At 33.5% G+C, this 14,448-nt stretch overlaps 1 protein-coding gene across 8 annotated transcripts in view; it reads right to left on the reverse strand.

Annotated features, from left to right (window-relative positions):
* Nucleotides 1-14,448, reverse strand: part of Nova1 (NOVA alternative splicing regulator 1) — a 134,395-nt gene that overhangs the window by 8,276 nt on the left and 111,671 nt on the right. For 4 of the 8 annotated variants that reach the window (XM_055616676.1, XM_055616678.1, XM_055616680.1 and 1 more), the window contains 2 exons: nucleotides 13,935-14,101; nucleotides 6,737-6,808 (listed from right to left, as the gene is read on the reverse strand). In XM_055616676.1, the coding sequence (XP_055472651.1) occupies nucleotides 6,737-6,808; nucleotides 13,935-14,101 (239 nt within the window). Of the gene's footprint in view, nucleotides 1-3,584; nucleotides 3,621-5,600; nucleotides 5,677-6,736; nucleotides 6,809-13,934; nucleotides 14,102-14,448 lie in introns of those variants that run through there. The other 4 variants (XM_055616677.1, XM_055616679.1, XM_055616683.1 and 1 more) reach the window with 3 other exon arrangements.

A 14,448-nucleotide genomic window follows, 5' to 3' on the forward strand; every position in this document is an offset into this window, starting at 1 on the left:
AGTCTTACCCTTAGAGACTTCTAATTTCTATTTAATACATCATATGAATCAGAACTAATACTGGCATTTTTGTCTTGTCATCTTTAGCTAACTTTTAGGAGGAAAGACATAATAATAAAAGGTATTAATTTTCGAGTTTCTGTTATAACCCTAATGCATTCAAACACAGAACATGGTAGATATTTTCTGACCATTAAAAAGAAGGACATGTTTCTTAGCAACTTACTTTCCTTTAGTTCATAGAAAAAAAGCTATTGTAGACCAGTTTACATGATCTTTTCTATCACTTTCATGAATTCCCCACATAACAGTCCTTAATACCAGAAATCCTTCAAGAATTATACTATTAAAGATCAAGTTGTTTTCCTACTTTTTCCTATTGTAAACAATATTGCTTTATACATTCATTCATCTATATGTCTATGCAGCAGAATGGTCCTTCACTGAGATTCTTAAAAGCTGTACTTCCTTTATCAAAACGATGTGAATGCACATTTCTGTGTAATTAATACACACATTTCTGTGACTTCTAAACACAGACACTGTTTCTGAGTAGAATGAGAGTATAGCAAAGGCTGTATATTTTAGGTTAATCTCCTTATTCAGTAAATCAATTTCTTCTATTTGGTTTACAGTATTAGAAACAATTCCTGGGCAAAGCTTCATTTGAATGCTTATAACAAACATATGATCCTGTTTAATCTAATGATAGTCACTCAATATGTGCTTTTTCAGAACCTACTATGCTCCAGTTTGTTTTGTAAGCCAGAGAGTAAAGCGGAAAAAATTCCTATTGTTGTACAATGTAATGTTCTAAAGGAGTGATGGGGTACATATAACAGATGGATTAGTAAGAAAGTGCACCGCACTCCCAAGACAGCAGGAAAAAGAATATATGAAAAGTCAAATCAGGAGCTCTGGGGTAAGAGGCAGGGCAAACAGGGGTGCTAATGAAGGCAGCCAAGTGGTCTCCTGGAGAAGGTGGATTTGGAATAGCCTTTAAGGATTACAAAGGTTTTAACCAAAGAGATTGCTGAGATTAGAATATCACATGCAGAAGGAAGCAAGAGCAGACACTGAGGATGAATCTGCTAGTGTCTGAAAGGAAGAGCAACTGTGTGGTGTGAGTGCCCAGAGTGAGTGGGAGTAGTATTGGGATCAGATAAAAGAAGCAGTGTCCTCAAAGACTGATCCTCACCAGTGCTGAGGCAACACTGGGCATATTCGATTTTACTAGGTAAACTGGTTTAAAGCATTTCAGATGTAGGCAGGACAATGTAAACTTTTGCCGGTTCAGAAGGAGAAGGTTTAGGGTGGTCTTAGGAACATTTAAAATGAAGATAACAGTTAGATGTGTAACTGTTAGCTGTGACAACATTAAGCAGGCAGTTGTATACAGTCTGGAGTCGCACCATGAGAGGCAAGTTCAAGGTATTTAGGGCCCAAAGCTTAAATTTTAGAATATATTTTTGGAAATTATAAATTCATTAAAACATGGTAAAAAGCTTGTTTAAACCTTCATAAAGACTGTTCTTTCATGGTTGCTGTGGTATGAGAGAGAGCTTTTCTCTTCTCTACAATTTATGTGCTATAATTTGACGACAATACAACAGTTTTGGGAAGCTAGGCCTTTCAGCAATGCCTATATTTTTGGACTCTGCCCTATAAAGGGGTTACTATTGCTGTCTTATGTTTGTGTAAATGGCTTCTCTCTCTTCTGCAGTGTTTCCTTTCTCTGCCCCTTTACCGTCTGCCATGTGATTATGCTGCAAGCGAGCTCTCATTAGAAACTGGCATCTTGAAACTTTGCAGCTTCTGTGAGAAATGCTCTTTATGTGGTATCATTTAAGTTATGAAAAAAAGCAGAATATCCTGAAGCATACATTCTGCCTATGCCTGCATGGAAAAGGCAATAAATATGATGCTCCAAGTTCTGTGTCTGAAGACTAGAGCATTTCATCAGTGAAATGGGGACAAAGTGGGGATTAGAAGACCAGGAGTAGGATCGACATGGCATGGTGAGGGAGGATCACAAAGATAGAGCGGAATCCTAGATACCAAGTACAGAAAGCACAACATAGAAGTGGATGTAACAAAATGGTATACATACTGCTGACAGGCTTCTGACCTGTGAACTGAGGACAAACACCTGGCATTAGCAGTGTGGCTATCACTGATGTCCTCCTCTGTAGATTTGCTGGACTGGTGGAGGTAAGGGCCTGACTGGAGTAGATTTAGGAACAGAAAGAATAATAGAAACAGACTGAAGATGATACTTCTGTGAATATTGCTGTGAAGGACTAGAAGAGGCATTGGATTAGAAGAGGCATTAGTTTGTGAGGAAAAGGGAAGTTAATGAAAGAAGCTTGCTCAGTATTTTACGATGTGAAACAGGAGTGGGAGGGAAGAAGAGAGAGTAAGGAGCAGCGTGAATATGCTCACATTACACTACATACATGTAGGAGAGTGTCAAAATCTAAATTAAAAATTAGGAGAGAAACATTTGCATGAAGATTGTAATATTTCTATAGAGAGTCAGAACTTGACAAAGAAGGGTTCAGTTAAAAAAAATGATATCCATTAGTAATACGAAAAGGATATGCTCATTTTACAATTGAGATAACTGATTTTGGTAGGAGCAAAGACAGAAATGCCTGTGGAAATTAAGTGAAAAGGCAAAAGCCATGGGTGTGAAGTGTTGGTTTAGTAAGTACTGTTGGCATGTTTATGGAAGTTCTCTTTTGATGGCTTCAATGGTTGGGATAGAGGAAGTGGAAAGATCAATGGCAGAGGGGGGAAGAAAAGACAGTTCTTAGCTTGCAACTGTTATCTGTGTTTTCTCCTGATAGCCAAGCACTACTGACTGACTGGCTGACTGACTGACTGAGTGACTGACTTATAAAATTATGATGAGATGACGGAGTAAATAAGTATTGTCGCAGAATTAGTAAGCACTACTGATCCTGCTGACTCTACTGAAAGTCTAACCAATTCTCTTTGCTTAGTGTTTTTCACTTGAAAATTTCATATATAAAAAAGGATGCAAATGTTCATCTTAAAATATTAAACACATAAAAAAGAAAATAAAATGTAGCAGTGCTAGCTGTACCAACTGTTTCCCAATAGAGACTGCGGCATTTCACCGCTCAGTAAGAGCAACTTCATGTTCTCTAGATGGTAATGGTAGAACTCAGATAAGGGCAGTGAACTTGGTCACAGAAATAGCTTAGATTTCAGAAAGGACAAGACTAGTATTAGATTATTGTTAACACAAGCACTGAAAATAAGTTATTTAACTAGTAATTTACTTTTAAAGACTAATATTTTCACTCTCCCTTTAAATGAACACACTCAGACACGGAACCACCACGAGAAGAGCTGGGAACATTGCTATGTCAGAAGAAAGAAACCTAAGAAACTCTGGAATTTGAGTTTCCCATGGGATCACTCAGCAGGTAAATAGCAAGACACAGTCCTCACCACAAACAGTTTGCTTTAGTGTTCACTTCTCACTTTCAGTTTATCTGGCTTCTCGCTCGGTGGGTCTTCTGTTTTCAAGGGGCATTACTATTAAATAATAATGTGCTCAATGTGTGACCCGAGAAAACACGTTAAGGAGGCTGAAGAATAAAATAAATACAATTCAATTGCTAAACGATAATCTTTAAAATTTTTTTATTTTATTGTATTTTTTTTTACAATTTATTCATTATATATCCCAAATGAAGCCTGCTCCCTTAACTCCTTCCAGTCCCACCCTCCATCTCTCCTCCCCCTCTTCCCCTTCTGTAGTCCACTGAAATGAGGAGTTCTCCTCCTCTGCCATCTGCCCATAGCTTATCAAGTCTCATCAGGACTGCCTGGATCCTTTTCCTCAAGCCAGGAGCAAGCGATCAAAGAGGAGGCAATTGAGTTCATGATAGATGCCGACCCTGCCCCCTCACTCAGAAACCCACATGGAAGACTGAGCTGCCAGTCGGTTACATTTGAGCAGGGTCCATGCATGGTCCTTGGTTGGTGCATCAATCTCTGTAGGACCATCTGGGGTCAGATTTTTTAGCTTTGTTGGTCTCCTTTTGGCGCTCCTGTCCCTCTGTGTCCTTCTATCTATCACCCCCTCCCTTTCAAAAGATTCTCTGCACTCTGTCCAAAGTTTGGCTGTGAGTCTCAGCACATCTGCTTTGATCCCCTGTAGGGTGGAGCCTTTCAGAGGACCCTCTATAGTAGGCTCCCATCCTGTTTCCTCTTTTCTGGTATCAATCGTGCTTGCCACTCTGAATGAGATTTAAGCATCCTCCCTAGGGTCCTCCTTACTGTTTAGCTTCTTTAGGTCTGTAGATTTTAGTATGGCTATCCTATCTCATACAGCTAATATCAACATAATAATCTTTAGAATGAAAAGTTTTGGAATAGTGGCTCTGCAGAACAAGTATATTCTTTGAATTACTGCCATGGTTTTCATTTCAAGATTTTCTACATATTTATAATTCTTTTCCACCCATCACTAAGTAACACAAACTACTAAATGAAAATGAGAATTCAATCAAAATTCATTTTGTCAATGTTGATCAGAAAACAACAGGAATGTTAGTTATTTGACTATATATGTTTTGCTTATAGAAATGTTCTTAGGAAAAGATTTTTTTCCCTGCTTTTTTCCAGTTAGGTTATACAAGTTAGAACACATAGCAGTAATTTTTAACCTAACATAGAAATCTCTAATTTTCTCCATTTTGTCAGTTATAAGAGTAGAAACATATCTGAAAATAGCCGGGTAAATATAAACTAAATCACTATATATCTATGTTTGTATCTAACTGAGTATATATACACAATGATATAATAATATACATACAGATAGTATTTTACTTCCACAAAGTTTAAGATTGAGCCATATTTTCCTCAATAGGGCTGTTACTTATAGACATGAATCAGTAACTTAATTAGGACAATTCACAAGAAAGAACTAGGTGTTTTATAGTTAAAGTATGAGTAAACAACAAAGATGATGTTCCTTTTTTACTACCATCTGATGAGAATCTACCATGAAGGAGTACAGGCACAGTTATAAATTACTAAGAATGAAATGTTATTGATAAGCTCTAATTTTTTCAATAAACTATGTATTTGCTTAGGAACTATGCTTCTTTGTACAAAAACAGGAAAAAATCCAAAACCAAAGAAACCAGTGTGAATAACAAAATATGTCAGTGCAGTAGACAGAATATGAAATCATAATGCCTATATTTCTAATCATTATGATTGCAGATTTGGCAGAAACAAGTGTGATAATATATGTAGAGGGTAAAATATAGCATTAATAAGAAAGTAGATATAATTGGCCTTTCTTTTGTAAGGAATCATTTTACAAAAATCCACATTCACACAAATAAATTATAAACCTAATTTCAGGGATAAAATTAGTAGACTGGCTTTCTACTTAGTAAGTTGCTTTAAGACAATCATTGGTCTTATCTATACTGTACTCATCTATTGAGAAATCAAACACTAATGGATCATAGGAGAGAAATTTAAAACGAAAGGCAGTAATCCCCTTGGTGAGTTTGTACACCACAGAATTAAAGAAGGGAGGCTGGAGAAGGCGTTCTTCTCACCTCTACACTGCCATGTTCTTCAGAGAAGAGAGCTGAGCGCACCATTCCTGATGTATCTTAACTGTTTCAGGGCAGAAGGTGAGCATTACGACATTCTTGTGTTTAAAGGAAGTGTCATTTCATAAAAAGAAACTTAAACTCTACTGTCGATCAGTATTCTAAGATAGCTTAGATTTGTTTAAGTCATTTTATTTTCCCTGAGGTTGCAAAATTATTAGAATCAGTCAATGCACAAAATGATACAGATGGCTTCATATTAAATAATATGAAAATTGCCACATGCAACATAGGTAGCAATACCTTCTTGGCAAACAAATGAAAATATTTTAAAATATAAGCTCTTAATACTTAAATAATCCCAACAAGCCTTGTTTTACTAAAAAGGAGAAGTATAAACAAAAGTACTTCTCATCTAAATAAAACTCAATTTACACAAACTAAAAAACATGTTTAAACATTTTAGTAATTACTCAACATATTTGAAGGTGGTCTATAAACATATAGTTCCAAAACAACTGTCAAACTGAACTAATAAGATATAATTCTTTTTGCAAAGTTTGACACTCTTAAAATGAAAGTGATTAAAAGTTCCATATTAAGAAAATATATTGCATCTGCAATTATTAAACAACCCTGAAATTATATCAATTTTCAAACTAGAAATGTTTATAGGTGATACTGTTTACAAAGTAAGGCCAGTTTCAAAAGGTAAAATTATTTTCATCTTTAAAAACATATCTATGCTCAATTTTAATACAATTGATAACCCATGTGATATGCTAAATTTATTCATAAAAACTTGTAGGAAGATACACTGAAAGAGATGAAAAGAAGAACTCAATAATTAACCCTCAGGGCTTTGTAAAGTGGTCACAGTTTTAAAGAGTAAGTCCAAAATTCTAATTAATCTACTACCTGAGTATATTTTTTTTGTTAATGACGTTAAAATGCATGTAAAATTAAAAAAAAATGGTTGATCCTTATTTGTTAGGTTATTGGAACCTGATCATGGTGTATCTACGTGAATGAACGAATAAATCCTTAACCCACCATTATCTTTTTCTCCAGCTGGCAGGCAATCGCTGTGAAAGGATGGTGTAGATGAGAGGATGATACTGTACCTGGTTAGCTCTGGAGGTGGTCATGGGGTCAGATGGAGAGGACTTGGTGGTAGTTGGGGAAGATGGCAATGTCTGGGAACAAAGCAGTTCAGGAGCAAATCAACCTTTATGAGCTAATCATTAAACAAAACAAAACAAAACAAAATAAAATGTAATATAACGAGAACAAAATCCTATGAACAAAGTTTCCTCCTATTCATTCAAACTTAATGGAATTTAAGATCAACTGAGTAACTAATACATGTAAATATGCATGCATAAGCATGTAAAAATAAATTCATGACGAAATCATGATGGTGACTGAGAGAAACTCACATGAGAGCTAAAGGCATCCTGCCTTTATGCATGAATAGCAGTCCCATTTCTTTCCCTCTAATTTGCTTTGGGGAAAAGAGATGTCAAAGAAAATTCAAGAAGTTAGATGAATAAAATTGGAAGAGTCATTTTTCTGTCAATGAATACAGTAGGAGATTTGAAGAAGTGGTAAAATGAAGTTTATGTCGGCACAGAAGTCTCCACCTACTTAATATGTTGAACATCACCAACAAGTTGATTCCACATGAACTTAGGGATCCATACATAAAAATAAGTTCTTAATATCACATTATCTTCTAAAATATTAATTTTTAATAAACTTAGAGCCATCTGAAAATGTAAACATTAACCTCATATTAATAAACATGTAAATGGTGGCATTGTAAAAATCATTTTTATCATTTGTGTTAAATGATACACTAAAAACAGAGTACAATATATTATAGTGCTATATGCCTATGTTCAAAATAATCACAAGATATTATGAACTGAATTTTTTGTCCTTTTGCAAACACATAATATGCTACAGATAATGTGTCACAGCAAACCATACATATTCACTGGGTCATTCACCTGAATTTTTCAGAAATCTTTAACTTCTAACAAGGCAGTAAGTTCAAGGGTTGAGAGTTTAATGTAAGTGTCATATTGAACTTAACATGTAACATGGCTAGGTAAAGCCTTTTAAAGGGTATATTTCTTAATAGGTAAATGGGATGGTTTTCTAGTTTAGATAAGCCTACCGAAGGGGGACTGTATATTAATTACCTATGTTACATGGCAATCGAAACATGTCCATCATACTCAGGTATGAGCAAAGGCCTAACTTTAGAGGTTTGACAGTGTTAGGAAAAGTAAATAAAAGTACCTGTGGTCATATATTTGTATTTAAGGTGTCAGAACTTTCCAATTTAGATAGAATAAAGCAGCTAAGAGTAAAAGTGTTGATAAGCTTGAAGGTTTGGTGTCGACTCACTGATTTCTAGTAACAATCAAATTACCTGCACCATTAGGCAATGATTCATTAAGTTCTTTTAAACAATATTTTCTTTCTTAAAACTTAAAATAACAGGACAAGTAGTTGAGCTAATGTGGAGTCAAGCCAAGGAATTTTTCAAGTCACACAAAGAACTGGAAAAGAAAGCAAGTCAGGGTAAAGCCTTAGGAAGACTGAAAAGTTTCGAATATTTTCTTTTCTATTTTGACACTTTGTAATTAATTCTTGTCAATCTTCTAGGGAAATATCATTTTCCATCATTAAAAGCCACTTTACCATATATTTTCTTTTCTGTGCAATGGTATGTTAACGCACTGTTAGCGTCATGCTACCACATGCTGTATAAATTCAACATTAAAGACTTCATTTTCCCAACCTAGCTTAATGACATTGTATTATGGGAGGGGTCACATGCATTTAAGCATCTGTCCTGTATTAACCTTAGTTCAACACTCATGTTTATGACTAAATACATGTTAAATCTAGAGTCATACTGAACCCAGATTCAGCATTTACATGCCCAATCAGGATAGAATACATTTGAAGTACTGCATGATATCATCTTGTTCCAGATACAAATCCTCATTGAAGTGCTTAAATGGTGCAAAGAGATAGATGTAAAAGTAGTAATATGAGGTTCAGAATTTGTAATAACTTAGATTCAAATGATCTGTCAAAATTTTTATTGCTATTCCTATGATTTCGATATATTCCAAATATCTATTAATAATTGATACAACTCATATTCATCAAAATTGTTCTTACTAATTTGGTTGCAGTCCCTTTCTTTTATGGGTAAGATAAATAATTTAAACCTGAATTATATTAATGTGCTTTAAATAACTTAAAGTTTTATCACTGAGCATGATGATTAGATAAGAAGCTACATTTTAATATTTCACATAGGTGAGGATTAATCAAGTGTGTAAAGGATGAGCTGATTGAAATGTCCCAGCAAAGAGTTAGTGTGTTTTCTAGTGTGAAATATTGGTGTAGTAAGGACAGAAAAATGTGACAACTTGACAAGTTTCCTAGCTACTACTCATCCTAGTCCTTTAAGGCATAAATCCAGCCTCGTTTTATAATTTGCAGTAACAAATACATTCCAAGCAGTTTTCTTATCAGTTGCTTTTTCTGATTCTAGAAGGAAATTTGCTGCAGCAAACAGATGACTATGAATATATTGCAATAATACATTTAGTTTAAAGGCTATTAACTAGGCCAATGGAATAGTTGTGAAAATTGTTCTTGAAGTCTACTGATATGAAAGATAAACCCATGTTAAGTGTTTTGACATAAAATATAAGTATAGTACAGTGATATTTTCTTTTATATTTTATAAGCAAAATATTTATTTCAACTTACTATATAGTTATTAACATATAGAGTTTATGAAATGCACATAAAATGAATTGTGAATATGTAATAAACTGACTATCCATGTAATATCATTATGTGGATAAATATGTAATGTATAGCATTTGTAAAGCAAATATTTTTCTAATTTTTTTTTTTCAGTTTCAAGAAGTGATCATGAAGGACACAGTAACTTCAAGGCCTCCCTCTCCTCTTCTCCTTTCAAAGAGAAGGCTTACCTTTTTACTTATTTAGCTTGAACGACTATTCAACAATTCAATAGATAGTACAGGCTGAATTACTTGTTACAGAAACACTTTTTTTTTTTTTTAAGACAGGGTCTCATTATACAGCCTTGACTAGACTGGAACTTGGTAGGTAGAGCAGGTTGGTTTGAACTCACAGAGTTCTTGTGCTTCTTCCTAAAACTGCCGACTTTTTGAAATATAAAGTCATTTTTTAAATATCAAGATTTTTAACACTAGACATTTAGTAAAATATTGATATAACTAAGCTTTGAAGAATTAAGAACTCAAATGTTTAACCCAGTATTTGTGGAATTGTTGTTAAAATGTATGTCCTGTTGGACTAGAGACTATTACCATAAACACACCCTGTAAGAAATACAGCTTTTCTTTTGAACATTCTATAACAATCAGTTGTTATTAACATCTAATATTTACAGATAAAGCAGAAAAGGCAATAAGCAACAGACCTCAACTGTTCTCTTTATCTGCCATCCAGGCAGGAATATTATTCCATGAATCACAAAGTTCTCCTAACTCTGTAGTATTCTATAAACAATCCCTGATATTACTCCTTAAGAACAAAATATTTAAAAAGCACCTGTCCAATTAGCTTATTTTCATGAACACCCTGTCTGCCTTACAAGATTAGTTTACTGGTCTATTTGTTTTTATTTTCTTACCAATAACAATGCCTGCATACACCTTCAAAATCTGGTTTGTTTTAAGCACAACAAGGAGCAAAATTAAAAGAAGCCTTCAGTTTTTAATAATCTTTAAGATGAATTAAATGAACTTTTTCAGAAAATGAGGAATGACCTTGTAGTCTATAACATCCTTCAGCCAAACAGGTAAGGTCTTGCTTATCTGTCTGCACCATACCTAACTAAAATTAATTTTCTCTGAACTTTAGCACAGATATTCCAAGTCAGCCAGTGCTGTTACTCCTCAAGAGCTGTGACAGCCTTCTCTCCACCTGCATCATATCTCACCCTCCTAAGAGAGCTTTTATCCTTCTTAAAGCAGACTCTTCTGAGATTTATGGAATACTGTTTACACTACACCTCTGCAATTTAAGTATGCTTTCATATTTTCATGGTTAAGCAATATCACAAGACAAGCTAGTATCAAGTGCATGGACTATCATTTCATATATTTTATAAATAAGAAAGTATTTTAATAAATTTATGTTTGGATAAATGATGTTCAAAAATTGATGAATGTTATTTTTTTGCCAACTTATGACAAAAGTAAAATTCTGGACATACTTTAAGAAAATTCTTGGTAATTTAAGTGTTAAGAGAACTGTTTAAGTTCTTCAACCTACCTTTTTTCATATAATGCTTGAATTTAAAAAAGGGTCCAGAATTAAGAACTGAGTTGCCTACAATATCTATTACACTAAGTTGGGTCTCAGGTATGGAACTAGAGTTCATCACTGTCCTGCAGGGGGATTTTTGAGATGAGCATACAGGGCATCCTTGAGAAACTACATCTGGATGATGCCACCAGTCATGAAGGCTAGGTACACCTTGAAAGAGTATTATGGTTTACAAAATGTACTCATTTACTAAACTGTATCTTAGGATACAATGTAGGATATAATTTATTAGAAAACTATGGCAGGTAGTGATAATTCATCACTTTTACAATCAGATTTGCTGAAAACTGTATTTGATTTCTGATACTGAGTATGAAGTATACCTTAAATTTTTTAAAAGCAAAACTTTAAAATTGTTGACCCCAAACAACTAACCAGGATAATAATGGAAACAGTAGCAAAATTCATAATTTTATTTTCACTTGCATCTGTTTATATAAAAAAGATATATATTTGGCTCTAACATTTTCTTAATTCCAATTTTATTCTGTAAATAATGCTGTAAAGAAGAATATTTGTAACTAATACTTAAAAAAATTATTTTGGACTGAAGCCCACAGCAAAAGCAAATGTTATCTCATTTGTGATGAGTTGCACTCTTGGCAAAACATCTATGGGTTCTATATTAACATTTAAACTTCTAAGCATCAATAAAATAACTTTTATGTATTCTATGACAAAATAATTTATTTTACAAATACTTATTTTGTAGTGTGTACCTGGCAATACTCCTTGAGCAATGAAATTATAGCCATTTAAATTTAGATACTTGACAACTACTTAGATCATAGCTTGGTAAAACATATTAAATCTGTGAACTCGATAACTAAAAAGTTAAAGAACTGCAGTGTCGAACATGAGAAGACTTATCTAAGTTAGAGGTCAGAAACATTTCTCCTACAGATTTTAAGAAACTTGGCATAGATTTCACATTATATAGAAAGTGTCTGTTGAATATGCTCCCTCAGCACAATCAGCTTGTTTCCTGTACCCTTGTAGTCACTATTTTATCCACATTGCTGATTACATGAAAATCTAGTGTTTACAATACTTTTTAATTCTATGAACATCAAGACATATAAATGTTTCTGAGCATATGAAACTATATAAAGCAATATTAATATTTAAAAATTATATTAAATACAATAAACATTTAAAAAGGGCAAACAAAATTCAGCCAAATGTTTTAAAATTCTGGTGGCATTCAACAATCTCATGTAACCTTCGCTAAAACTGGAATTGTAATAATGATTCATATTATTATTTGACAAAATAGTATTTGCGCCTACACAATTAATAAAAAAAGACATTACTGTTCTAGATGCACTTTTATACTATTCAAAGTATAATCTTATGTCTGTTTAAAAAGAAAACACCAAAATGGCCACCTAAGTATTTGAATGTTTTCATAAACAGTTATGGGTGAAAAGGGGGAAGTCATGGGCTGGATTACGGCAGACAGAGACCAGATACTTCAGTGCTCCTTCAGGACATTTTCTAACCCTACATGACCTTAACCCGGATGTCTATACCTTGTTTTTTAATATGATAAATTCCTAATATAATTGTCAAGGCAGCAGTAGTTTTGACTATTTTGTATTCACCTAGCATAGATAAAGTAAGTACTTCAAACTGCTAAATGATTGTGAACAAACAAACAAACAAAACCTAGTATGCAGAAGGTATGTAGATGTTGCTACGTTTCCATAGGGAGACACTTCCTTACAGTTTTGGAGTAACTGAACTATTAAACACTAGTGGAGAATCTTGGTAGTGATACTTAGATGGAGTAAGGCCTATTTTCATGTTTAAACAAGGAAGTACTTTTAAAATAACTGTTAATAGATAATTGAATGTTAGTTTATAATTTGACCATATTATCAAGTTATAAATTTTAAAGTTAATATATGATTAATCTTATGTTTATCTACATATTGATAAAATTATGATTCATAGCACTCATTAACATATTTTCCATTCAGAAACATGAAATTAATAGAACTTTGAGCTATATTTTATACTTATTACAATGAAAATAAATTTTTTCTTAATTGATAAATAATACATTTATTCTAAAATCACAATCTGTGGCTAATAAAACTAGTCACAAATAAGTGGCTAAATAAAAGGGCAAAAAAGTAGACAATAATTATGAACATAAATATCAAATACGTATATCTAAAATATTTATGAAAAAGAATCTGCCTTATTTAACATCAAGAAATGTCATTCTCTACATCATTTCAAGCATTACTCAGTCTTAGAAGTTCACATTGTTTTTGTCAAGAAAAAAATTTTCTTTACAGAAAATCCCACACATTAAAATTCAACATTGGGCCTTTATAACAGGTATTTAAGTACTACATATGTGATACAAAATGTAATAGCTGACTGATAACAAAGGACCAAACACTAGGGGTACAAATTAACTTATACATGTGTTGATAAAACATTAAACATGACAAATTAACAAAGCAGAAGTCTATATGCAACACCTATACTGAGAACTACAAACGTCACTAATGTTGGGCATTGGAAATGTTCAGAATATGAATATCATTTCCAGTTTTATAATTTATTTAAGAAATGCAATATTTTAAACAGAATATATTTCATAAATTAATAAAACCCCTATCTCTACATTTGTAAAAAAGTAATCATAAAGAGTCACATCAGTGCCTCTGAGTGTATCATTAATAAATGATTCAGTGAATTCAGTGAATCAATAGATTGATTTGCCAAAAAAAAAAAAAAAAAAAGGCTGGGGAAGACTTCAAAAACTTCATGACGACTTTAGATACAATTATTTTAAATATTTTTATGTTAAGACTGAAGTACTTTCTCTGAAAGGAATTCATGCTACACTGTGGACATTTCTCTCTGATTTCCCAACTAAACACTCACTTGTTTGATGCGATCAGGATTAACGGTGGTCTGAGGTTGTAGTATGCTGACTGGTTCTGTCTTGGCAACATTTTGGGGCATTTCTCGAATTTTTTCTGCAATGAATCCATGAACTGCGTTCAGTGCTTCAACTGTCCCCTGGATCAAGCACACCCTCTCAGTAGTACCTGCAGATGGAAGACTCATTTTCAGAAAACATCCCTTTTCATTTTACACGGAAAACTTAGGAAAACAGAAGATAGCATAATGTTAATAAACTAACAGAATGTGTATGGCCCTAAAGTTCTAATGTTCAACTGAAATAAAAGTAGTCGGTATATCTGCTCCATTAAAAAATATTTTAGAATCCACTCCTTTTCTGTAGTCTAAATCAGGCATGTGGGTTCCAGAGAACCAAGGATCCAGAGCATAACACTCATGTGAGGGAATGAATCCTCATGCAGTACTCGTGAAAGGCCTCTGGGTTAGGAACTGCAACAGATAAGAATATATGAAAACTCTGTTTGGCTCTGTA

The sequence above is a fragment of the Psammomys obesus genome, unplaced genomic scaffold, assembly GCF_907164565.1.
Source record: "Psammomys obesus unplaced genomic scaffold, mPsaObe1.curated_primary_1811, whole genome shotgun sequence".
NCBI lineage: Eukaryota > Metazoa > Chordata > Mammalia > Rodentia > Muridae > Psammomys > Psammomys obesus.